General features: G+C 41.7%; 2 protein-coding genes across 4 annotated transcripts in view; both read left to right on the top strand.

Annotated features, from left to right (window-relative positions):
• Window positions 1-4,843, top strand: part of rhpn2 (rhophilin, Rho GTPase binding protein 2) — a 29,050-nt gene extending 24,207 nt beyond the window's left edge. For both annotated transcript variants that reach the window (XM_035628653.2, XM_035628652.2), the window contains exons 13-15: window positions 1,015-1,161; window positions 2,135-2,290; window positions 2,619-4,843. In XM_035628653.2, the coding sequence (XP_035484546.1) occupies window positions 1,015-1,161; window positions 2,135-2,290; window positions 2,619-2,885 (570 nt within the window). In that variant the 3' untranslated portion in view covers window positions 2,886-4,843. The remainder of the gene's footprint in view (window positions 1-1,014; window positions 1,162-2,134; window positions 2,291-2,618) is intronic.
• Window positions 4,844-5,876: 1,033 nt separating this feature from the next.
• Window positions 5,877-26,839, top strand: part of cep89 (centrosomal protein 89) — a 52,094-nt gene continuing 31,131 nt past the window's right edge. For both annotated transcript variants that reach the window (XM_047331585.1, XM_035628348.2), the window contains exons 1-16: window positions 5,877-6,135; window positions 6,888-6,994; window positions 7,797-7,943; window positions 8,641-8,857; window positions 10,742-10,793; window positions 11,486-11,578; window positions 13,162-13,392; window positions 13,950-14,092; window positions 15,205-15,255; window positions 15,925-16,008; window positions 16,876-16,979; window positions 17,867-17,982; window positions 18,191-18,371; window positions 18,875-19,042; window positions 20,793-20,934; window positions 23,705-23,794. In XM_047331585.1, coding sequence (XP_047187541.1) covers window positions 6,097-6,135; window positions 6,888-6,994; window positions 7,797-7,943; window positions 8,641-8,857; window positions 10,742-10,793; window positions 11,486-11,578; window positions 13,162-13,392; window positions 13,950-14,092; window positions 15,205-15,255; window positions 15,925-16,008; window positions 16,876-16,979; window positions 17,867-17,982; window positions 18,191-18,371; window positions 18,875-19,042; window positions 20,793-20,934; window positions 23,705-23,794 — 1,965 coding nt within the window. In that variant the 5' untranslated portion in view covers window positions 5,877-6,096. The remainder of the gene's footprint in view (window positions 6,136-6,887; window positions 6,995-7,796; window positions 7,944-8,640; window positions 8,858-10,741; window positions 10,794-11,485; window positions 11,579-13,161; window positions 13,393-13,949; window positions 14,093-15,204; window positions 15,256-15,924; window positions 16,009-16,875; window positions 16,980-17,866; window positions 17,983-18,190; window positions 18,372-18,874; window positions 19,043-20,792; window positions 20,935-23,704; window positions 23,795-26,839) is intronic.

Here is a 26,839-nt window from a genome sequence, read left to right as displayed (position 1 = left end):
TGCGGAGCCGAGAGACTGAAAAGAATAAATCCAGCACTATCTTTCCATGCAACTGCTATGGTGATAATTGAGCAGACGGGACCATCAGGAGGATTGTCAGGATTTACTGGAGGAGAGATTTTCCCAGTAGATAAGTGTAATTAATGCAAGACAGCAGTTGGCATCAGGAGTCCGTGCGGGAGAGTGGGACATGTTTTCGATCAGTTCTATCTAGTGCAGAAGTTATTAGTCTGTGTTATTACTTAAAAGTAAATAGTAAACTCAGTTAAAAGAACAAATAATAAAAATGTGTTCTTAAGTATCCTTATAGTCACAAAATGTTAGATAAAATAGTTAACTGTGTATTTTGTATGTTAACCCAGCAACATGAGCTATTTAAAGACTTCACTTTTGGTTTTAGTAATTCCAAGTGATGCAGACATTTTTGTGTTATTGTATGTACCAAACATTGTTTCCAATGTGGCCGGTTTCTGTGTTTCTACAGCCCGACAGAGTTATGCATACAGTATGTTGGGAATGTTTTTCATTTGAGTCTCTTGGTTTACAGAGTTCACTGAGGCATGTTTGCCTTTTCAAATGAACAGTGACGGGCCCTGTGAGGAAAAAAAAGAAAAAGGAAAACAGAATATAGAAACTTATAAAATTAGAAGGTGTGGTGGCCATTTACAGTAAACATGGCCCATGGCCACGTGACTTTTCGTGCACCACCTGTGTACTGGGGCTGAAACGTCTGTGAGTGTGTCTCTGAGCACAGTGCTGGTAATGAGGTGTATATACAGTGGAAGCAGTAATAATAATAATAATAATAATAACTTTTCATTGCTAAAAGCAATCTCAAAGACCTCTGTAGGTCACAAACAGTACGTGTGTAAAGACACAAGAGGAGATTATTATGTTGGATTTAATTTTTTTACACCCAGGCATTCGCAAAATCTTAAACCTCCACGGGATGATATCCTCTCCTTTTTAAGAAAACCAGCCATATTAACCACTGCGCCCCCTGACTCCACCCAGGGCCCTCTGTCCGTCTTCTCAGCCAAGCAGCGATGGACGGCCCCGCGGACAATACGACTCCGCCCAGAGGACCGAGACCTGGGTTTCACCCTGAAGGGAGAATCACCGGTCCAGGTGGTTTCATTGGACCCGCTCTGCCCAGCTGCTGTGAGTTAACCTGTATTCCTCATGTTTGACTGCACAGGGGGAACGATTGATTCGCTGTAAGGCAGTCAGCCTTTGGTTTCAGTGAATATCAGTGTGGCAAAAAAGATAAACATGGTAAACATGAACTCAATGCTGCACGATGAACTTGCAGCGAGCGTCTCTTTCTACATTGGGGAAACGAGCAGCGTACTAATATCAGGCATGCTTGCATATACTTAATATCAAACAAATTGAAATTACACAGTCCTATTTGTCCAGTGAAGCTTTGATTCAATAAAGTCACTCTCAGAAACCAAAACAGGATTTTAGCCTTTGACTGATTGGAGGCTCCCTCCCTCACCCATCCCCCCCCCCCCCCCCCTCCCTCCTCACCCACCCTGGCTACTAATTTAATTAAGAATCTGAGAGTATTTACCCTCTACAATCCTTTTTTCAGTCTGACAGCTCATTAAGAGGTGCTGACAATGAGTAGACTCCTCTGACGCCCCTGCAGGCTCTGCAGAGAAACAGATTAGTGGCATTGCATAAGCCTAACTAGGTCAGACTCTGTATAACTTTTAATGCTGCATTCAACTGGATTTATTTCACAAACGACCAATTCTCCACAGTTGTTGATCTGCCTTCAACACTGATTGTGTTATCGGACAGGAATAGCTGAGAACGTTTAGAATAGACAGATCTCCCACAGCTGTGAACACACACACACACACACACACACACACACACACACACACACACACACACACACACACACACACACTCACACTACAACATTTTTATTCCTGCTGAGCTTAAAGCTTTGATTGAGACTAAACCTCAGTGTTTTCTATGCGGATTCCCGCTGCCTCCAGGGTGTTGAAGGAAAGTAGCAGGGCCTGTCTTGGTTGTCAATCCAAACAAACCTTCCACCGAAAGCGAGCTTCGCTATCCCTCCTCTCTTAACGCCTTCTCCCTCCTCTTGTCCTTCCTTCAGGCTGACGGGCTGAAAGAAGGCGACTACATCATTGCCGTGGGCGACATAGACTGCAAATGGTTCTGTGTGAGCGACGTGATGCGGCTGCTGAAGGACGTGAACGAGGAAGGGATCGACATACAGGTGGTCAGCATGATGGACAGCAATCCTCCCATGGTATGCCATGCCCAACCTTTTTCTCTTTCAACTGGCTGAGACAGCAAAATTGGTCTTTGTGTCAGAGTTTCAGGTTTTCCTTGGAGGTGTTGTTTCCTGCCGATGTTCATGGTCCATTACGCTTGAGAAATAGCACTTTAAAATGTGACCTACATGTGGTGTTCAGATGGATTGCATTTAAATTAATTGATTATGTGTATGTATTATTGACTGAAGGTTCAAAACCATGACGCAATGAGATTACATTATAATGACTCCATCTATTGATTGAGACAGTGTCTACCACTTCCCACTAAATGTCCCTGATGATCTCTCTCTCTCTATCCAGCCTACGAAGAGCGCCACCTTCTGCGGAAACCTGCCCAAAACCTACTCCATGATCTGCTTGGCCTATGACGACGACGACAAGAGCCCCAAATCCCGCAAGGTCTCCAAAAAGTCCTCCTTCCTCAGCTGGGGCCTGAAGAACAGGTTGAAGAGCGCCAGCACCCTCAGCCTTCCCACGTCCGACCACTCCGGCACGCTGCCCTGGAATAAACACTGCCCCACCTTCCCCAGCTCCAGCTCCTACAACAACGACAGCGTCCTGTACTGAGCCGCCTGCAGGCCTGTTATTGTCTGCGAGCACCGTGTAGTACGCGTATTGAGCCAAGCGTGGCTGCACACAGTGCTGTGCTGTACCCACACCGGCCCCGCTATGGTAGTCTCCGTGTCCTGTGGTGTATCCACTGGAATACTGAGCAGTAGTGTACAGAGCTCGCATGTCATCAATGTGACATCACTGCAGGCCACCTTGGAAAGTGGCTGTGCCAAATACTGTATACGGGCGCCCGTGTCAGTACACGGGTGCTGGACTTTACACCAAACATCATGGGAAAATCCTTCTGTACCATGCCAGTCTGTGTACAGCACAGTACAAACTGCACTGTGGGGAAAAACAAACCAGTTATCATTCCAGGCTTATATCTATATATACACACACACAGCACTTAGACAGGTTTCTAAGTAAAACTGTCATCTCAGTATGTTTTCTTGGAAGAATCGCTCAAGACGAATTGAAGGAACGAAAACAAAGCAAACACCCAGCGTCAACCTCTACTTGATTGCAGGTTTTTTTATTATTGTGGCTTAAAACGGTCCCTTGTTCACGCCACTGTGTACCGATGTAGCTGTGCACTGTGCAGTTTTGGTCTGTGTGTATCCTCAATACATGTTTCATACTGTATATACGCAGGATTTTGGTCATTTGCCACAATGTTTGTTGCAATCAGTGGATACTGAATAGTTTTGGGGGTTTGGAATACATATATTTTCTAAATAGATATGTAGATGTGACCTTGTTGCAGTATGTTAAACAGTGATTGAGGGAAAAAAAAAATTCGCTGTGGAGTTGTTGTTATTTTTTTGTGGAGAATTGATGAATGCAATATTCTATAAGCTGCTAAAAGAAAGTACACATACCTTGAATCCATATTATTGTCACTTTTCTATTTGTGAGACGGCCTTATTGAGGATTATGCTTCTGTTGCCTTGGACGTGGATGTAAATGGAAATGTTGTCCTTGTCCCGCTTTGCCCAGTTTTTTCTTTTTTTTACCATTTCCTGTACCATCCTGACTCACCTTGTCCACTTGGGGACTTCTCTTTATCGGTGCTGTTGATGTCTGGCATTTTGTCGAGCTGCGCGTCTGTAGTAATGTGAAACTTCATGTAGCTAAAGGTTATTTTACCTCCAGAAGGGAAGAATGTGGGCAGACACACGACGTCGCTGCATCGAACTTAAACAGCCGGTCACCCGACAGTGACTCTGATCAACGCCCGCAGTCAGGTTTCTGCTATTTGTCTCTCTACTTGTCTTAATCCCAGTCACATCCAACATTCAACTGACACTTTGCAGTGTTGAACTATCTGTTTATCTACAAAGTAGATTCTTATACACATTTGATAATCAAATTATTTATGTAATTAATAAAAAAAACACAAAAAATTATATATATTTACCCGTAAGTTGTTGGTTCAGAACTAGTTTGTGAATGGCCGAGTTGTGAATTTTTTGCACGTTGGATTTCTTGGTTGGTTTCTTTGAGGAATGTATTTACTAGCCTCGATTAATCCTTTTGGTGAACGCGTATACTGATACACTTTGTCTTTGTAAAGGTATTTTCAAATGTAAATGTTTGTAGACAGTAACACTGAGGAAAAAATACACTCTTCTGTCTCTGTTTACCTTTTAGGTTGCCTCAAGTGCCATTCATATGAAATCATGAAGGAAGTGTCATAATAAGTGTATAATAAGAATGTGCAGTGAACGATTCATGTTAGCAAGTGCCAACTAAGTGTGCTGACAGAGGCAGATGTACCTGTACGCAGTGATCCTCAACGCCTTAGTGTATATGCACAGGGTTATGGTCCCTGTTCTTCAGAGGTTTCAGGTGGCCTTTGCTTCTATATCTGTACTCAGTGCTGCACAGCAACTGTGGTGTAAATGCTTTGTTGGTAAGTCTTTTGTGTCGTGTGTGTAAACTCAAATGTCAATAAAACGGGGACAAAACAAGTTTCCTGAATTTAATTTGAATATACGAGCGGCTCTGGTCGTCTCAGCGTACCAAGCAGATTGGGAATGACTGGAATGAAGTTTGACCACAGGCCTCAGCGAGCCCCCCACACACACACTCACACACTAAGTCAACACTCAGGGTTTCGTAACTGTCTCAAAGTCTGATCTGTGCTCACATGGCATCCAAATTCGCCAAAGGTCAAATTTTCTGCGCTATTGATATTTATTTTCACAGCACAAGTGAATATTGCAGGAATAAAATCTGTTGACTTTTGGTTGAAGGATTCATATTTCCACCATTCCTCTGGGCAAAGAGCAGCACTCATTAAACTCTGAATTTTTCAGACAACTTATTTTACAGACAATTCACAGCCAAAGGCCCCCCCCCCCCAAGTATATTATCAAAGTCATCCTGCACAGGACTGGTGTGTGTGTGTATGAAAACTAGACCGATGGATGTTATGATAAAAATAAAATGTCCTTGTCTGTTCATGCTTGGAAAACCAAATTCCAAAAGATCATTTGTGATAAATATAAAAAAGTATTGAAGAAAGTTTTTAAAGGTAGCAACCACAATTCAATTCAATTTTGTTTTCCACATTTCAGGTATATTGGAGAAATAAAAGTGGACTGCAAAATACACATTTGAAATTAAATAACATAATTCATTGTATATAGTTGAATGCTCAGCAATGTGACACATCTATGTAGTTTATGTTTTAAAAGTTATAACTAGAATTCTATTTTTCTAAAGGGGACAAATGTAATCTATTGTATACTGTACATCACGTATTGTGGAATGGACAAAAAATAAATAATATATATATATTTGTTTTGTAGAGTAGGAAAGAAAGAAAGAGAGAAATGGTTGGGGTTTATCATTAAATGGACCGACACCGCCGCCTGTTGGTCGGCCAGACCACCTGTTGTTAAGGACGTCGTTGCTAGGTGAATTTAAGTCGCCCGCCGATTGGCTCCGTTCCTCGCGTTCGGCCAATCAGCGCTGCTCTTGTAGCGACGTGCCTCCCTCTCGCGAGGCGTCTAGATACGAGGAACCAGTACAGTAGGCGCAGCCGGACCGTGGAGCGCAGTCAGCTAGCGAGTTTTACTAGGACGCTTTATGACAGAGGAAGTTGAAACACGCGACTATTTCTATAAAACTGTTTCCAATGCGTTTGGACTGAGAGAACACGCGGCGGACAGGTGGAGTTGTTGGCTTCAACCGGCGAAGGGACACTCCGCTCTGCACCATGTTGAGGAAGTTTCAGCGGCACAGAGACAAGGAGTTCGTAAGTTTGAGAGTCGTGCGAAACAAACGCCGCCGTGTGTGTGTGTGTGTGTGTGCGTGTGTGTGTGTGTGTGTGTGTGTATGTGTGTGTCAGCTCGCGGACGAGTCTGGAATGAGTGTGGAGGACACCACCCGAGCGGTTAGTTGCCATCAATTCGAATGACGCTAACGTCGGTTACGTGACGTCACAAAGACTAACGATGTTCTGCAATGTTTAAGCTAACACTTGGTGTCGGCGGGTTAATGTTGTGTTGACTAACTGTTGTGTGTGAAAGCAGACAGTGTGTCTGTGGCGACCAGTTACCAGCTGACAGTTGGTAGGAGATTACACTCCGTTTTCCTTCTTATTTAGCATCTGTGTTCTCCTTTCGTTTACACCCAACTGTTACTGTACTTAAACTATCCTCAACCATTGTCATAGAAGCAAAACTGTGCGTGTTAATGTGTTTTATGTTTGTGTGATGCCTACCTAACCTTATCCTACATTAACCTTACCTTACCTTACCTTAGCCTTACCATAACCTTACCTTACCTTAACCTTACCATAACCTTACCTAACCTAACATAACCTTATCCTAACTTAACCTTACCTTACCTAGCCTAACCTAAACCTAGCCTAACATAACCTTATCTTACCTTAACCTTACCTTACCCTAGCCTAACTAAACCTAAACCTAACCTTACCTTACCGAACCTAACCTAAACTAACCCTAACCTTGCCCAACCTAAACCCGGTGTGTGTGTGTTTTGTAGAAGCATATAGCCCCTGGTTTGATCCCTGCTGCCTCCATTGCTCCAAAGCCTGCGGTGCCTCGTACCCCACCCCCCCGCAGGCCAGACCCCTCACACGAGAGACCCAGGTACATGACACTCTCCATCTCCATCGACCTCCAACATCCTTCCATCTTGTTGTTGTTTTTCCTCTGACTGTTTCCCGTTGAACCATTGCTTTTGACTCGCATGGACCAACGGTTTTCTGTTGAGAAATTGAGCGTAATAATAATCACGTTCCGATAGATTCACATCATCATTTCGGCGGTTGTGCTCTCGCAACTGCTTGATGAAACCCTGACGAAACACCGCTTCTTTTTATCTCTGCATCCTCCACCACGCAGTGTCTCTCAACGGTCACAATTGGACGCAACTAATGTGCGATATCATCTACAACTGATCTCAATAACATCATACGATATTGGTGGTGACCCATTCCTAACACTCTACTCCATGAGGAAAAGTGGAGTTCTGGTTTCTTCCTGGAAGAGCTGTCAGTGTCACTGTCACTGCAACGCAAACGACTGTTACCATTATTAATTCACTCATCACTAATCCTCAACAAACATTTACCTTTCTTTACCACGAACTTGATTGATAGAACGGAGATTAATATCTGTTTTCTTTTCTTTGTAGAACATACTGTATATACTGGTTCATAGGGTTATTGTTCAATTATTGGCTTTAAAAATCAAGAAGTTGAGGAGGGGGACGTTTGTAAACGTCGTTAACGGTGGCTGTCAAATTCCCTTAAAGTATAAATAGGCTCAATAGCATAAAACAATATTTTGCAGCAATATCAAGATTAGAAGTAGTAAACAATTAAGAATCTTCATGTGCATCTCTGACGCCTTTCTGTTACACAAATTGTCTGTCTCTTTCCATCCACAGATCGGCCTTAGCAGCAGCCATCTTGTCTTCTTCGCTCACTGGACAGACATGGGCCCTCCCTCCTGCCAGACCAAGGTCTTACTCGGAGAGTGAACAATCAGAGTCCTTCATATCTGAAGCGAACATCAGCGAAGCACTTGACACCAGGTAACCATCCTCTGGAAAATGCATCAGTATCATCACAAGCTCAGTGACAAATGATTCTAACTCCACAGGGGGGGGGGCTCAGTTATCTTGTGTGTCAAGACAGAAAATTGGTCCTGCATGGGCCAAAAGGGCACACGATTGACCCTGCTTTTAGAAATAGCAGTGAAAGTATAATTTTAGCTCATTTAGCTGATATTAGAGCAAAAGAACAGTTTGGAAAGTGTGGGTTTTGAACGTAATATTTCAAATTTTAATATAGTTAGATTTTAATATGGAACTTCTGTTCTTTCTTCTTGTCTCAATAATCCGTTTCTTATGAACATCTCAATAAGCCATAAACTTGTAGTGAGCCTTAGAATCCTTTTCTCAATCCTCTGCCATTAAAGACATTTTGTCACAGTAGTAAAGCATTGGTGGAAATAATAACACAGTTAATGATGGTTAATGATTTTATTTAGCTGCTTCAGTTTCAGGATCCTGATATTGTTCCAGCTGAATCACTGTCACACTGTTGCGGTTTACTCTCATGTGATGGAACCATTATTGGTAACACCTGTGCTTTTCCTAGTGTGATGAATGTGTATAATAGAAGTTAAAGTTTTATAAGTAAGAACAATAAGTAAGAAAATAGAATTTAAATGCAAGCTTATTTTCCTCCGTTATTCTTTTTGAGATATGACATTCTTACTGTCCTCAGAGACAGATGGTCAGACGATTTGGCTGGCCGGCCACACTTGCCCTCCCCTGACCACTCGGACAAGGAGCTGAAAGAAAGGGGAGAGGAGGTTCAGGATGAAGAGGACCGGGAGGTGGAGGATGAAGAGGACGGGGATGACCATATCTACCAAACACTGGACAGAGGGGAGCCTTGTCCAGTCACAGAGCCTGTTTATGCTCTGCCGCTAAAACCTAAGGTAGGGCTCGTCAGGAAGGTCTTGTTGTTATGTGTGAGAAAGTTTCCCGACTAGAATGTTAACGTTCTAATCTCTGGAGCGAAACTGTCGTGAATGAAAACTAACTACAAACATTGTTCATACGCCATCAATAACTGCTGTCAAACTGGAGGTGCTTAGTGGCCAACAACAGAAGATTGCAGAGGATGTACAACACTAACGTTTACATGTTACATCAGGAATGCATTACTAGTTCCAGGGCCCTGTGCGTGCACCAGAATGGCTTACTGAGATACAGTATATATTTTTAAATGTTATCAGTTACACATGTTATGACAAGTCAGAATATCTGCCTCAAAAAAAAGTCTAATTTTAATTGTCTTTAACACTTGGTTCCGTTTGTGATGCGGAACCAGCACCCACAATTAGCTTGTGGGTGCTGTGATACCGGTCATACCCACCGGGAGGCACAGTTGCACACAGAATGAAGATGTACAGTATCCACTGCATCCTGCACTGTTGAAAAGTGAGCTGTATAATTTTTGCCATAACCAATTTGAATTTGATTCAACCCAGATGTCATTTAAAGCAAGTGGCCTGGCTTGCAGTGTTGACTGTTACTGAATCAGTGTCGGTGGGGGATTTACTTTTGGCGATTGTTTCCCTTTTCCTGTGACGGTCCAGGTTTTTTACATTTGGCATTAAACTATTTGCTAAAATTTCTCCCATTTCCATGTTGCTTGATTATACAGTGCTTTTCACGAATGCACCAGCAATACAGAAGGTGACAAATTGCTCTTATTCTAACACTATGAGCTGCCCTTTAACTGAGATTTTTATGGTAGTCACTGACTAACAGTGTGTCGAATAGAAGGTACCTTTTCCCCCAGCCACATACCTCAAATGTTTTTCTCTCAGTGTCTGAAATTGCTTGCTTTTAACCAACTGTTGGGTATTTTTCCATGGTCCATACAGTATACTGTATGTCATTTCTCCTGCTCAATATCCCAGTGATTAGATGCCCAAGAGTCTGCTCTCAAAGAGTCATGGGATATTGTTCAGTTCATGTTCTTCTCCTTTAATACTGTCTGCTACCCAGGGTTGCTAACCTATAATGTCCCGGTAGGCTCTGTTTTCCCTCTGTCAGGCGTGTTACTGGCGCTGCCACAGGGTCGGTCTGCCTGCTGGTTTATTCACAACAGCACTCAGTCAAAGTTAGTCGGAAACATTTAGGCTGCGCAGGAACAAGATGTTGCTATTCCCTGTACCACGATATAAGGCGAGCAGTGAGCTGTGAACAGCATAGGAGTTCATATTTTAAAGTTGGTCAGAATAATTTACCACCATACACACACATGTCTAAATGTACCTACCTAAAAAAAAGAGACATCAGCCCATTGATCAGACCAAAGAAAAGAAAAAGAAATCAGGGCTGTAAGCAGACCACAGGCATGAGAAGCATTCATCAGCTGCCATGCTTAGGATTGAGTGGGTGTAAACAAAACGGTGTACTGTGTTTGTGTGTGCATGAACATATGACTATAGTATTCCTTCTGTTATGCCTCTGGCCTTTATACTTTCAATTCTGGTGCGAAAATAAACAGGTAATAGTTTGCTACAGAGCAGATTGTGCATTTTCAATCCTTTTTTCCCCCCTCTCTCATGCTCTTCTTCTTCACCAGTGACTCTTTTACACTGAATCCAACGCTGCACCTCATTCACACGGCTTTAATGTGTCAATAAACTCTCAAGATCTTATTGTGCACATTTGACAATAGCCATAAATGCAGTGGTCTCTGAAATTGCCTTGCACAAAAGGACTTCTGACAGTCGGGCTTTGGAAATCAGTTTGAAAAGATTTACTCACTGTCTGTCTGTCTGCATGTCTGTCTGCCTGTCTTCCAGACCAGAATGCCCCAGCCAACTCAGATGTCTGGCAGAGGACTGGCTGCTTCAGGTACTGACTGAGACGGGTGGTCAGGACACCATATACAGTACACTGGTGTATTAACACAGTATCAAAATAGCAGTTAACCCACACATTGCACATCCCAATAAAACAACTTCAGTATCCACATACTGAAGATTTCCACTGTGAAAACAAAAGAAACGACTGTGGTTATTGGTCATACTGTGATTTTGTGTTGAGGCCATTGTATAATTTTCAGTGCTGGTTCAGAGATAGCAGGAACTCTGCCTATGTAGTCGATATAAAGAAAGATGTGCAAATCGATTTTTAGAATTCTCGCCCATACAAAGGAATATGACACAGTTCAGCTTCACCGTGTATGGAAGAAGATACAGCTCTTGTTCCACCAACAGATTGTTTCATACCAGCCATAATGTAGCTTTAGCTCATTAGAGCCGATGAACTCATTAGAGCTAAATGGAAATCCCTATACTAGTTATTACCAGAGCTGACTTCAGGCTTCCGGCGGTGCCAAATTTAAACATTGCACATGTCCCAAAAATGTTCCTGCGTTAATCCCTAAAGTGTGTGTTCTACACTCTGGCTGTCTGCAACACATTCCAGCTATGGGGGGAAATCAGTTTTATAACACCATTTTAACATGAACTGCAAATTGTACTAAGCCCAAATTCCTTCCTCTTTATTCATTTAATGATGTTCCTTTCTCACATATTTCACAGAGGAAACCAGTGTCCAGTCTCCCGAGGCCAGCTGCGATTCCTCTGAGAAGAAAGTCAGGAAGAGCTCCTGCAGGAAGAAAGAATACGCACCAAGTAGGTGGAGATTCTAAAGTGGCCAGCTGTTTTTCTTTATAAATTTCATTTCTGTTGTTTTCTTGTTCTTTCTTCTTTTTTTCTGGATCCTTGATAACTTCATTTTTTGGGATCTCCGTATGTTGAAATCTACAGAAATGAGTCACTTTCTCTGCAGTCATCAGTCACTGTTTCTCCCTTCCGCATGCTGTAATCCGCTTTACAAAGGCAGGCCGAGCTCTCGCCACTGTAGATGCCGTCAGTGAATTTACGGTGAAACAGTTAAAAAACCTTTTTGTGCAACCTGTGAAGTCAGTAAAAGGGAAAAACTTTTCATCGACAGTATATCTGTAATGTTTCTGGACAGAACAAAGACTCAGATGTAGAGGCAAAACAGTTCAAACAAAAAGCAGTGTTTATTGACAAAAATCAGACGGGCAAACAATGAAGTAGGAAACAGCAAAATCCAAAGTCCAAATAAACAAAAACAGGGTCAGAACCATAAAGATGATAACTAGAATTACATTAGCTGGAAAGCAATGATCACGAGGGAAACAAAGACAATCTGGCAAGGGAGCTGGGAAACCAGGGGAGACTGGAGGCAGGTGAGGATAATTAATGGAGAAGATGACACCAAGACAGGAACTGAAACGACAAGACAAGTTAATACTACAAAATAAAACTGGGAAACACAACAGGTAATGTTCAACGGGTTGTAACAATATCAGTAAGAAAGAAGTTTTTGCGCTAGATAGGGAGCAATCGGCCATTGCGGTTAGGCCACGAGTATAAGTTTCCACCACCATACCGCTATTAATTGGTTACATTACTGTGCAACCCGCTGCACATTGCTGTTGACTGGTAGGGCCGACCTCTTATCTGGAGCTTCTCCAGGTGTCATGACAAACCAGTGTTTGTCCGATGGGAATTTTAGACTTGATTGCGTCAGTTGTACCCATGACCTTTTGTCATTTAGTCAAGACATCAGTCTTTGTGCCAAACTAAAGAATACTGGAACAACATGTAGTGTGAGCAAGGTGTATTCAGCTGTATTTACTGTAGCAGCAAATATGTATGTATGTCCATTTGAGAACATCTACAAAGCAGTTGCTGAGCTTTCATCCTACAACATATCTCACCGCAACCAACAAATCAGGCATCAGTAGAAACTGCACCATGCTACCTGCAGACCGAGTGTACTGTTGATCTCTCCTCTCTCCCTTCTTTCCTCTCTTCCTTCCGCCCTGTTCTTGTAATGCTACTGTTCTTGTTCGGGTTTCTACGTCTGTGATTTCTGTCTTAACACCACACCACACTATTCTATGATATACCCATTCTTGTTCAGGTTATTACTCTAGAGCTAATGTATGCTAACACAGTTGTAAGTTTTAGATATTGATATGCTTTATTTAATGTTCAAGGAATGTATTTTACATCACACAGTTTTCTTTGTCTATGTGAAAAGCTTGTTGTGTTTTATTTAAAGTATGTCAACAAGCAATCCTCTGTCTGTATCGAGACTATATGCTTTTGGAATACAGCATTTCCATCTATAATTCCATTGCGACTATATATATTCACTGTGTTCACCTTTCATATTTCAGCTGTGCTACCCATTCCAACCAAAGACCCCCTCAGCCAAGCCAGAGTCCAAGAGTCCCCCACCCACCCGTCTCCAGAGCCCAGCAAGGCACACAGTGAGGAGCAGAGTGAGGCAGACGGGGCCCTGGCAAAGAAAGCACAAGAGGCAGATGTACAGAGGCTGCTGGAGGAGAGACTGCACCGTCTGGAGATCAGTCACAGCCAAGCCTCGTCCACGCCGGGGACATCTGCAGGTAGAGTGGAGGAGGAACCCACTGGAGATACGCAGAGAGAGACAGAAAGATAATCGACAGAATGAAGGAAGGCGAAGTGGAGGGAAAAAGATTAAAGACGGGGAGGGGATGGAGCACGGCACAGATGGACGCATGTGCGAGGGGCCGGAGATTCTGCTGTCAGTGGATGTGGCTGTGATCCTTGATCTCCACAGCGCTGCCTTAGCATGATGAGAAGATGAGGGAGGGGGGCAGAGCAATGGAAAGAAACATGAAAGTGAAGAAAATCAAAAAGAGTTTAAAGGCGGGTGGAACATTGGCAGTCGAAATGGGTAGAAGGTTGTCTCGGTGGTTAGTGACTATGATCTCCACGGGCACAAGAAAGAAACTGTAATAATGAGTACGGCTGTTGTGTTGCACATCCTAAGGCCTCTAAGCTCTTGACTTTGACTCTCATTGTTTGCGATGTATTATAATATTGCAGATAAACGACTTATTCTAGTCGATCCGTGTAGCTATCGTAAGATCTTTGTCTGATGTGTAAAAGGATATTTATAGCCGACGTACTGTGCTTCCAGGCAGCCAGGCCGAGCTGCAGGGTCTGAGGCGACACGCTCAGGAGCTGGTGGATGAAAACGACGCCCTCAAACTGACAGTTCACCGTCTGAACGTGGAGCTGAGCCACTACCAAACGCACTTCAGACCACTGTCCAAACAGGAGGTACGACCAGATGCAAACCGGCGCCTCTGCTTCTGAGAGGCTCCTCGTTAGTGCTTCTTTGCTAACGTTACCTTCTGGTTGTAGTCAACGTGGAACTGTTAAGGGCTCATGCCTTGATCAACAGAATTTTGGTCGAAGAAGTAGAATAGCTGACCATACCTGTAGAAGAACCCCAAGTGTCAGGGAATTTTACCAGGTACCTTTCCACATCGCAGCCTGTGTCACTCTATATTAAAGTTGCCATAATTAACTTAAGTCCTATACTGACCCCCCTCTTCTCTGTTCACCAACGTTATCCATTACATCACCTCTCCCCTTAGTCTTTTTTACAGAATGTATTACCAGCACTTTATTTTCACAGTTGTAGCACACACCAAAAAATCTCTGTAACCAAGGCTTCAAAATCGAAATCTACCTTTGAACCAGAACCCCTGCTGAGCAAAATAAGGTTTCCTTTTTCGTCTGTCCCGCCGTCTGATCGGTTGGACCAAAGGAGTTTCTTGTACCCGTCTGTGGCGGTCTTCCCATTCTGGGCTGTTGTGTGTTGCACTGCACTGCTGTCGGAAGCCAGCCTGTGGTTTTATTCATGGCTGCCTCATGCTGTGTCTTCACACCAGGAGATCTCCTGCTCTCATCGTTTTCCAGTTTGCTTCATATGTACCTGCGTGTCTCCATGGGCCCTCGTTATTGACAGCTGAAATGTGACTGGAGAAGGGAAAAGATGAAGCAAAAAAATGATAGAGTAGTTTGTTTTTACGGTGGAATAATACAGTAATGAGCGAAGGGAGTGTTGAGAATTGGTTTAATCAGCTAAAATTGTCAGCTACCATAGGTCATAAAAAGATTCTCATTTTCTTTTGATTCCACAATTACTCTCTTTGAAAACACAGGAACCGCTTCCCTGTGAATGTTCTCCAGCAGCTGTATGGAAAAGAAAATATGACATGAATAGTTTTAGATCGTTTTTTGGTATGTGGTATATATATATGTACTATACTAGACGTTAGACTGTTTGAATGACAACATTTAAAGCTGACATACAGTATAAACCATGAGTGATGATATGTTGACTAACTGTTTCAGCTTTTTCTATTTCTTTCTTTCTCATTTAGAGCTCCAAAATCAGTGGCTTACCAAAGATAGGATCTCCTCCTCCCTGGCTGGTCAGTATCCAGTAGATATATATATATATCTGCTCGAGCTGTCTGCTCGTTATTTTTTTTATTATTATAATTTTTTTCTGGCATCTTATGTCTCACTGACATTGTTTTAGCCCACCCTATATGTTTCCCACCATACCTGTACATGCATCTTGTCTCACTTGTTGTATTGTGCATTAAATTAAAAGCAAAATTGACAAAGAAATTTTACTACATTAACATGGCAGGAACACTGAGCTCACCTTATAGCTGGTTAATAGTCAAAGTAAGCTAACCAATATATGCAACATGGCTTGCTAGTTTGCTGCTGGATGATGATAAAGGATCATTTCAATTACATTAACAAGTGTTCGTCTTTTCCATCTCTATATCTCAAGTCATGAAATGGATTTAATGTGTGAAATGTCACCTGCTCTGTCTGATAGTTTGGAAGCTCAGATACAGATTCACATAAAAAAAAAACATTGAGCAAGGTTTATTAAAGCTTTATGAGTCAAATAACCGAATCAAGATGCCGGGTTGTTAAGGGAGGGAAATAAAGCCTGTTTGCACTTTGTATGATTCAGACTTACCAAGGACTGTGAGGAGCGAGCTGAGAAGTGATTCTTCTGCCTTTATGGCTTTGATGTTGTAGCAAATTTATATCATTGTCTCTTTGTCCTTTTGTTGCAGCTTGACATGAAGTATTTGTCTCCTCTGCTGCTGGCCTACGAGGACAGGATGAAGGAGAAAGACGCACTCCTGCAAACCACAGAGGTAAAGTTTCCATGACTGATTGTATGCATTCGTGTGAGTTTGTACTCATTACACCCTCTGTCATCCGTCACATCAACTTCAACGGGAATGTTAAATGGGCTGTGTTATCAGAGACGCGAGCAGCAAAACAACCCCATAGGATCGAAAACCTGCAATCCACTCGGTGGTGGACATGATGGATTATAATTCAAGTGCTGGGGCGTTCCTGAAAGCTATTTTTAACTGATTTAGACTCTGAGTCACAGCCAAAGTCGAGGACATGAGTCCTACCTGCCGGCATCCGGGCGGTAAAAATAAACTCTATAGCATGAATATTTTCTCCAATGTTGATAAGTTTGCTCATGAATAATGCTGGAGTAATTTAACAGAAAAACAAAGGCTGTAGTATTTTATATTTACCGGTATATGAAAATTATGAAGCGGAACTGAAATTGAGTTTTTCTTCATCCACAAGCACAAACTGTCTTGTCACCATAATAATAAGAATAATAAACGTTATTTCAACTGTCAAAAGGAAATAAAGAAAAGCAGAATATATTAAATGGTGAACGTATTCGAAAACTTGACATTTTCCCTCTGTCTATTTATTCATTGATTAATATTCAAAAAGGCGTTCAGTGACAGTCTTCCGGAGAACATACTTTCACACACTTGAAAAAAATATGTTGCCAATAGTGAGGTAATGAAGATAATACAGTCCCACATTGAGGGGTAAAGTTCCAAATGGGGGGGGTAGCACAAACAGGCGCACAGGGGCACCAAGCTAATCCTTGTAGAGGTGTCGTGGTAGAGTAGGAGACTTCTTTTGGCTTTATTTTGCATCCACGAAATCAGAGATCTCTATCTGTTGCTGTCTGCTCGCCACAGGAAGACGTGAAGAGGTTGCGTGTCCATGTCGAGGAGGTGATCCATGAGAACGAGAGACTTCATAATGAAATTGCGAAGCTCGGAGGGGTCGGCCAGAAGGACTGGTAAGAACAAATACTGTGCTCAGCACCGTCAGCACTTGTTTGCCGCTTGCCCCCTCTTAGTGTCTGTTACTAAAGCTAATAATGCGCGAAATAATAAAATAAAGAAAAGGCCTTTAAGTTTTTTTTCACGATCCCTCTAGCTTATGATATTGCTGACGCCCACAAACTTAACAGTATCTACTCGTTGTAAATAGCTCCGGTAAGTCGGATAATTACTCTTTCTTTTTTTTTTTTACATGACGCAGCTGCAGTTAGAGATGGGGTGTGAATGGAAAGAGGCACCTCTTATGCCCTAACCAATAAAGGCATTTTAACTACATCCTTGGCTCAATGTGAGTGTGTCTGATGTAAGCCCAGAGGCTTTGTCTGCATCTGATCGGTTAAACTTCTGAAGCACCTTGTATTCAACTTTTTACTACCTCAAAACCCTGAGCCCCTGGTAATTCTCATTGTAGAACATAGAAAATCATATTTATTTCAATGTGTATGTAATACAATAAAAAATAAAATAATAAAACAAAGGTTGTTATTATTACAAGTACCCAGGATCAATATAAATGCAATATAAAACCAATACATTGAAAGAGATACTGTACTGTTTGTTAACGATTTTATCTGTGTCTTACAAAATCTTCATTCTCATCAAGTCTTGGATGTTTCATGGTGATGTAGACAGTATTTATTTTAGTACAGTGTCAAAAAGGAAAAGTGACTCACTTTTCAAAAGGGTTTCATCTATTCAGTACCAATTAAAAGAGTGATAGTTTTTTGTCTGATCCTTTATAATTGCTGTTTTCATTTCAATTCCCACAGCAGCTTTGTGTTCTGCCGGCTAAGTATGGATGGACATCATCTCTCTCTCTCCCTTTCCCTCCTTCTCTCTGCAGTCATCAAATACAAAAACAAGCCTTTTTGGTTTTGCAAGAAAACCAGGTTTTGATTGATCAGCTCGAGGCTCAGCACGTCAAGGCCAAGGCCAATCACAGCAGACACCACTCAGAAGGTACCGGGTGCAATGAAAGTAAAATGTAAAAATTAAATCTATTTTTCATGGGTAAAACGGGAGGACAGGTGCAGAAACAAGAAAAACCTTTGGTGAGTAAATGTTTTGTATCCCTCTCTTTCACTGTGGCCCCGAGTCCTTCCTCTGATCTGATCTGCTTTCGTTTGGACGATTTATTAAACTCCGTTCCTTCTCCTCTCTTTTCTAGTGTCCAAGGTTTCTAAGCAACTGATGTTGTTAGAGGCAGAGAATCAGCGTCTGCAGGAGGACCTGGAAGAGAGCAGGAGGGAGGCGCAGAAAAATACGAGGCAGATCCAAGACCTTCAGGCTCGCCTGAAGAATGCCATAACCTGGGATGAACACTGCAACATTGCTGGGAAACTCAGAGGGTACCATCACAGTGTGGATTTCATTCAATATTTCTTTGTCTAAAATATGAAGAAGTCATTAGTAACAGCTGTTCCGCTCCTGCTCAAGGGCGCGTTTCTTTCCTCCCTTGTTTTGAATCGAGAGCAGGGAGAACTGAATGACAACACTGAACAGTTTATATTGGTGACAAAAGTGTCAGAGATCCTCATCTTTATCGATCACATAGGTTTGACCAGACTTCACCTCTGCTAGGTTTTTATTATTAATTTGGCTTACAATTGATTTGCAGCATAAAAAAAGCAAGAACAAGACAAGAAAAAGTATTGAGTGGCATCTGAAGATTTTCCTAGCTGTAACTGCTTCTGCAAATCTGATTTCTACAAATCCTTATGGATGAAAGCTAGCAACATATTCAGATCTCTGTACTGTATACTTGTACACCAATAGAGTAACAGGACACATTGTGTTCAAAAGTGTCAACCAAGGAGCAGATGTTGTGATACAATCTGCTCTGGATACTCAGGCAGCTGGAGCAGCAGGAGAACGGGAACAAGAGGGCGACGGACGAGCTGCTGCTTCGGGTGTCCAGTCTGCAGGAAGGGAACAGGAGACTGGCTCAGGACAAGGCCAACGTGACCGCTGACGTGAAAAGACTGGAGGCTGAGCTCCAGCTCAGCCGACAAGCCAACAGGTGTTAAATATTCAACGTTCTTGTCTCCTTTCATCTCACACAAGAATGCTGGTGGACGCATGCCTCACAAATCGTTGATGATTTTGTCTTCCCCAGAGGCTTATTTGGTCAATTAAGTCATCACAGCGTCAGCTGACGATTATATTTGCATTTGTGCCATAATTTGATTTTGTAAAAAAAAAAAAAACAGGACACTAGAATCAGAACAAATTAGGTTGATGCCGAAGTCCAAGAATGAGGAAGCAGTCCCTTTGTGAAGCTGTGCAGGTAGCTGTACAACTGTGTTCACCAAAACACTGTGTGCTCGTGCGTGTGTATGTGTGTGTGTGTTAAGGGTTAGATTAGGCAAGTTGTGGATGTGGTTGGAATAAGTCTTGAGGGAATGAATGTAAATGAATGTAATGTCTTCTAATGTCACACAGAGACGTGATTGTGTGTGTTGTGTTGTCCTCTGACAGCCATTGTACAATTGGTGAGGAGAAAGTAAGTTGAAGGGTCACTGGTTTGCAGGATAAATGTTGGCCGGGAAAGTTAAAGTCCCTCCAACATTACCTCCACTGTGGTGCCCTTGAGCAAGACTTCAGTGGAGCACCTATCTATCTATCTAATCTATCTAATCTATCTTGCTATCTAGAGATTAGTGTGTGGTTCTTCTTATTGTAGTATTAAGTCATTTTATTCTGTTGTTAAATTCAGAAAGATGTAATTATTTGAAATCCCTATTCACTCCACTACGGAGTGTTTTTCTCAGGACTGTGTACAAACTGCATTTGATTGACATTTCCCTCATTCTCTTGTCAATTTTTGTTGCACCAAATTCATGCGTGGCGACACACATGTCTATCTTTTCCCTATTAGCATGTGGAGTTTCAATGATCATGCATAATTATTAGCATAGCTCTGCCCAACTAGACAGTGGGGCAGCCAGCCAAGATCAAAGTATGAGAAATCTAATCAAAATAAACAGGTTAAACAGTGATTCCTCAAATTGCTAACAACTGATTCGGATTAAATAGCTTTAAAGCCTCTGACAGGCAGCCAAAGTGTAACCTGAAGTGGGATAGTTGGTTTCTCAAGCTTGAAGGAAAGGTCAACAGCAAGTCGGCTCGGGTAATGCTCAGAAGTCTGTACCATTTTTTTTTTTTCCAAAGATGGAGCCCTGTTCAAGAGGAGAGTTTTATCCCATGTGTAAATTAACATGCTCACTGAAAGTGAAATTAGATTGGACATGGAAGTGTGAGAGGGGGTTGTTTTTAAATCACTGTACAGTCATAAGATGATGTTTACTGTGTCTCTGGAACAGCACAAGTACTAAAGTTCAGATCAGGCTCCTCCGGTGCATCATTTTATTTTGTTTCAGAGACTGTGGTTGCTCTAAAATCTGCTCAGGTCTGTGGAGTCGTCCTCTGCTCCCTGTAGATGAGTTGAGATCAATGTGGACTGTCTCACTCTGAAGTGTGAAGTTTGTCTGAAGGTGTTTGATGATTAACCAACATTGTTTTTGCCATGCTTGCACCAAGATGACGGTTAACTCTTCATTTCTCTCTTCTTCTCTTATCTGCCCCTGGTCCTTTCCCTTAACTCCTCATACATTTTTCTGTCCTGCATTTTTTCCCCTAAATCTCCTCCCCTCTCCACCCTCCTTTCTCTTACCACCACATTGTTTTCTTTCTCCACATCTTTTTCCTCATTACTCTCTTAATTCCCTCTCACCCATTCCCTTCTTCTCTCCCATTTCTCCATCATCCAGGAAGGCTGAGCGGAGGATGAGTTTTTTGGAGCGGCAGAAGGACGAGTGTGTGTTGGAGGAGGGAAAGACCCGGCATTACCTGGGAGCTGTCATTTCTCTGGCACAGCACATTTCCCAGGAGCGAGACCAACTATTATACACGGTACTGCTGACACAGCAGAACCATTTTTTATTTTTCATGGTACGCATAGTACCACTGACACCCTTGGCCCTAATAGTAGGTTGTGTATGTACACACAAGTACTTATTACACTCCTGAGGGTATTATACATTTTCAGCTTTTCACAGTTGACTGGTAGGCCAGGTATTACATACTGTATGATTGTACTAGTACAATCTCTCTCTCGCTCTCTCTCTTTCTGCACCCACCAGTTGTCGGATTGTTTAAATTTTGTGCCGTTTGTTGACACTTCAATAATTCCACCCATTTATACAACCCCTAATGAATTATTGATATGAAGCAATTAAGCTTAAATATTTGGATATTTTATAATTTTATAAGTAACAGATGTTTGTTTTTTCGTAGCATCGAGCAATAGGTCACATAAATGTTTTGGAATCAGCCACATTTGCTTTAAAAGTCGGTAAGTCTCCGGGGATGCCAGCTCTGAACTTTGTTTATGCCTGCTTCTCATTCGCTTGCTGAATGTGCCTGGTGGGCAGTAATGAGCTGCTGCCTAAGTAAACTAACCATGAGTGCACATTGAATAATCATATTCATGTTGGTGAATCTGGCCCCGGCTCGCGGTATCGTGTCGAGTGCCAACTTCATGCCACATCATTTTAGTTTGGCAGTGCCTTCACTCCAGAGAAGTGGATCAAATATAGTCTTACGTCAGTAAGTTCACCGGAGTAGCTTGATTTTTGTGCAGGCTGCTGACAGACACTAAAACAAGATGACAGTCAACAAAGAAATCAATAATTTTTACTTGACCAACGCTTCAGTGAGGTAAAAGCTGAGAGCAGTTTTTTTTCCCCGATTTGATAAGTCTGCAGTGGAGGGAGATAGAGAAAATAATGGAGAGAACAAAGGATATTGCACACAGCACTTTTTTGGATTCTGTTACTTGTACATTTTAAGGACATTTTATCCATTTTCAGCGAGAGAAAAAACACAAGCATTAAATCACAGAATACATATGGTCATAGAGAATGTATTATTTTTGCCGGAGCGTTGTATATTGATTAACAGAAGATTGTAATATTACATTTAAAGAACCTTTTTTTCTCTCAGAGGCTTGATACCTGACTGGAATCCCAAAAAAAGTCTTCAGGAGAACATTGTAACTGTATGCAGTTGACTAATGCTCTTGAGATCCATAGAACTTTTCAATTGATACAACATTATATATATATATATACATATATACATATATGTATATATATATACTGAGCAATCAGGCTTTGCATTTGGTCTTTTGTGGTAGCTCTGCGGTGTAACATTCAGTCGCAGCCGTAACATATGCAGCTGGTTAAGTCAAGGAGCTTATCTGAAACAACAAAGAGCAGTAAGAAAAGCAAGTACCGCAGTCTGCACTTGGCCTCAGTTGGCTGCGTGCCGGGCAGAGGGAATTGGAGAAAGTTTATCTCGCAAATGTTAATAGATGCAGGGACTTTGCCACAGCTACTGTGACTGTTTAAAGGATAAACAAGAGCCCACAGTGCGCAGAAGGTCAGGCTGACAGGCACATTAGTGGCGGTGCGTCTAAAGCTAATAAGAACAAGTTTTTGTTTGGATGAGAGCAAAGTGAGTTCAGCGGTATGTGTGCAGTGTGTGTGTGTTTGCTGGTGGTATTATTGTAAGGTATTATTGTTGGTCATTTGCTGCATTGTGGTGATATGATTTGAGCAACAGAGCCAGAGGACTGGCTGATTGGTTGGACTTTAATCAAAGCTGACTTCAGTGTCTGACTGTAGCTAAAACAGGATAACAATATTTATGTTTATGTCCTGGACAGTTTGTTGTTGATCACTTTTGAAGCTCAAACACAAAGATGTCCTTAGATTTAGAGATGCAACAGTTAATTGATTACTAAATGAATTGCCAACTATTTTGATAATCTGCTAATGGGTCAATATTCTATCTTTTTTGCTTCTTAAATGTGAATATTTTCTAGTGTCCTTGCTCCTCTATGACAGTGAACTAAATCTCTTTGGTTTGTGGACAGAACAAAGGATCATCTTAGGGTTTGGGGAAACACGATCAACATTTTTCTCTATTTTATGGATCAAACAACTAATCGATTTATCGAGAAAATAATCTGCACATTAATTGGTTATGAAAGTAATTGTTGGTTGCAGCCCTACTTAGATATGGAGTTAGTAACTGTAGGTCCCCGGGCTCTGTTCTGCACTCAGCCGTTTACAACACTTTGAACACTCTTGGTAGTTATGTAATAAGTTCACAAAAATACTATATGATTAGCTGAATTCTCTAAATGAATGTGTATTACCGAGGGAACAATTAAAACCTCTTTTTTCAAAGATGTGCAGATGTAAGGCCCTACACTCCACAACTACTTTTTAGCGGTAGAGAGGAGTCAAATTAGTAAATTCAACATAATGAACAAACCGTGATCTTTTTTGATTGGAGTAAAATTTGGGCTGAAAGGAACCAGGACCATGGACATTGATTTTGAGCGGCTATTGCTATTTGCTTCTGTAATTTGTACCCTTTAATCTTCTGAACACTTACAGTACGATCTACTGTAGTTACAGATAACTGAGACTGTGACAGTCTTTGTGCCTCACACAGGACTACAGTAACTTGGCTACAGTTTGAACAATTTTTCCTTCATCCACCTCTCCCATTGTCCATAATTTGTTTCATCAGTTGTGCACTTCGCCCCCCTCTGTATTCCTCTCTTACTAAAGATCAGTAACCCCCCTGTCTTCCCTCTCTACCTTTCCAGGCTTCAGGTCTTCAGCAGGAAAAGCATGGCTTCGTCAACAGGATCCTGAATGGCACGGTTCGATTTGGAAAACTACAGGAAGACGTCAAAGTAAGTTCCTTTATTCAAACGTTACATTCCCACAACGATCTACTCCTCTGGAAACCTTGCTCACGGACTTTAACAGTGCATTTTGGTTTGTCTTGTAGGGAGTTAACCAGATCTGTCAACTCCGAAAATTCTTTATAGCTCTGTAAAACTGCTCCGTTAAACGGCATGCAACTTCTTTGAATCTCCAGCCCTGATGCCTGGCAGACAGGCGAGGCTACAACTTAAGCTCAGCTGGTGCCTCAGCTGAACAGACTGAAACAATACATTTCACAGAAACTTAATTTTGCCTAGGATGAGCCTCCACTCTACTTCCTATTGATCAGCCCTCTCCGCTGCACTTGATAAACCAGTTATTTTGGCCTGTCGATTCTCAGAAAGTACAAATTGATGGTCCTCTCAGATGGCCATCTCCCTGAGCTTATTGGGTGTCTGAGGACTGTATTCTCCGCTCTTGTGTAGAATCACACCACACACCAACCGCAGGTTAACCGTGAGGAATTCACCAGCCTGAAAATAATGATCAGCAGTGACAGCGGTGGCAGTGTCCCACTACTGCTGCTGGCGCTGCTAGTTATCGAGCCTATGGATCTGTGGTAATGCATCTGGGCCTTATACATGTGTTGTTGTTGTGACTTTGGACTGTGTGACGACTTAACTGAAACCTTTTTGCAGATACTGCACTGGGACAGAAATGATTTGAAATGTACATGTACAGTGCAACTTAAATGTGCAGATAAAATGCATGTGTAAAGTGTGATAAGCTTACACAGAAGCTTTTTTGTAGCAATTGAGCTTAAAGCTATATGGCAATGACATAGTTTCACTTTAAACCTGCCGCTTGGTTCAGGTGTGCTCTTACTACTGTAAATCATTACAGCAAGCTGATCAGAACCAAAACACGGATGCAGTGATAGACAATTTACACCACTTGTTAAATATCACCTCATAATTTATTCCTAAATCTCACTTCCTGTAGACAGGAAGACGGAACCTGTTCTCTCCTCAAAAAACTGCATGGATTCCACCTCTTTCCGTTGAAACAGAGTGGAGCCGAATGTAGTGAGTCGCCATGGAAACCTTTTCAACATCTACCATCTTGGTTTGACTCTTAACCAATGTGGTTGACCATTGTCATGCGCCACCGATTGGCACAGCCTCTATTTGATTGTTGGTTTGTTTCATGCCAAACGGGAACATGTTGTCCATCTGTCAGTGTTGGTGCCTTGCTCAAGGCCCAGGGCTCTCTGTGTGTTCCAGCTGTCAGCAGGTCTTGTCACTCAAGCCACAGCAGGGGAAACATCTCAGTGGTTCTGACAATCTTATTAGTGTCTCTATAGCAACAGGCCAGAGAGAAGGAGGTGTGTGTGTGTGTGCGTGCGTGTCTGTGTGAGTGTGAGCGTGCATGTCTGTGAGTGTGAATGTGAATGTTCTATTGGTGATGATGCGACCATTGAAAGAGGAGAGCCGTAGATATGTAGGTGGACATCATTTCCTTTCCTCCTTTTATGCTACACAAGTGCACCCCCTTGTTTCCCACCGGTGAAATTTGAGTTTTACTAAGATAACACTTAAAGGTGGAATTGCACTACTCGTTCAAGGTGCTGCATATATCGAACTGGAGCTGTATGTGGAGTTTGGGTTGTTATGAACATAGGTCTGACACAGTGAACTGTTCAAAATCCGTCACAGTACAATAAATGAATCATGAGAGTAGTGGTATGTCTTCATTAAATACCAAAACAGGTCTACACCTAAATATTATTGTCATTGTTGAACAATTCTATCTATAACGTCTGAATAATAATTTCGTATAAAGTGTGAAATAATAGGTAATACTACTCATTTTGTCCAACCAACAGCACATAACCAATACAAAGATATTTAATTCAGTCATATAAAAAATAATTGTAATTTCCCATATTTCAGGAGATTGAATGAGCAATTTTTTACAGTATAAATACTTTTCAGAATTTGATTATCAAAATTTAGATTTTTATTCAATAATCGATAAATCATTTAATAGCTTCTCACTGCTGGGACCAGAAACATGAAGGGAAAATTAGAAAGCAACATAAACCGGCCTATCACATTTACATCTTCATATCTTCAGAGCAAAATGTGGTTATTCTTTACACATGGGTAAAGCAACGATGATACCATAGACTGTATATAAACATGGACAACATGTCTTCACCTCCTCTCATCTTACACGATTGAAGCTAAAACATCCCCGATACAGATGCCGCCACCTTGCGCATTTGACATCATTTGGAGTCTGTGAAGTACAGTGGTCGTGGTGTAAAGCCGCAGAATTAAGGGTCCCATTGATACGTGTGCTCGACCTATAAAGTCAGTCTCAGGTGTCAGTCATGACTTTTCACCCCATTTGTACAGCATCAAATAACTACCAAAAACCAAACTTACCCGAAACACAGACACATGAATATGCATCAGTGTGATAAGAACTACCTCAAATGACAGTGAACATGGAGGAGGTGGGGTTTATGACCTATACTGCAGTCAACAACAAGGGGCCGATCAAGTTGATTTGACTTCATTCTTGGGACCTGTCATGTTGTACATTATCATTTACAGTCTATTAGTTGATACATAGGCACATTTCATCAGGTTTTTCTTTTAATGTTGCAGTTAAAGTTTGTGTGGTTGTTGTTAAGTGATCTGTTTACTGAGAGTTTCCCGTTACAATAATATTCAGACAACCCGTGATTGGAAATTAAAAGAAAAACGATCAGTAAGTAGTGATTAGAGTGACTTTACTCATTTGACTATGTAATTGTATATATGTATAATCTTCTCATCATGAAGCTTTGTTTGCTCAATATTTTGATTCTGCACAAATCTATATGAATATTAGTGCTCTTATTAGCACTCTACATTTCAACCCCTTGACTACAAACAAGTGAAAGAGAAGAAATGTTTGGGTGTGGTGCTCGCCATTTATTTATTTGTAATAAATAAATTATCGTCACAATCTGCCCATTATCCAAGGTTTCACAACAGATTATACAACAGACAAGAGGGTGG

This window comes from Scophthalmus maximus, chromosome 4 (genome assembly GCF_022379125.1).
Source record: "Scophthalmus maximus strain ysfricsl-2021 chromosome 4, ASM2237912v1, whole genome shotgun sequence".
NCBI classification, from domain to species: Eukaryota; Metazoa; Chordata; class Actinopteri; order Pleuronectiformes; family Scophthalmidae; genus Scophthalmus; species Scophthalmus maximus.
The sequence above is the reverse complement of the archived record's forward strand: the minus strand, read 5'-3'. Positions and strand labels throughout refer to the sequence as shown.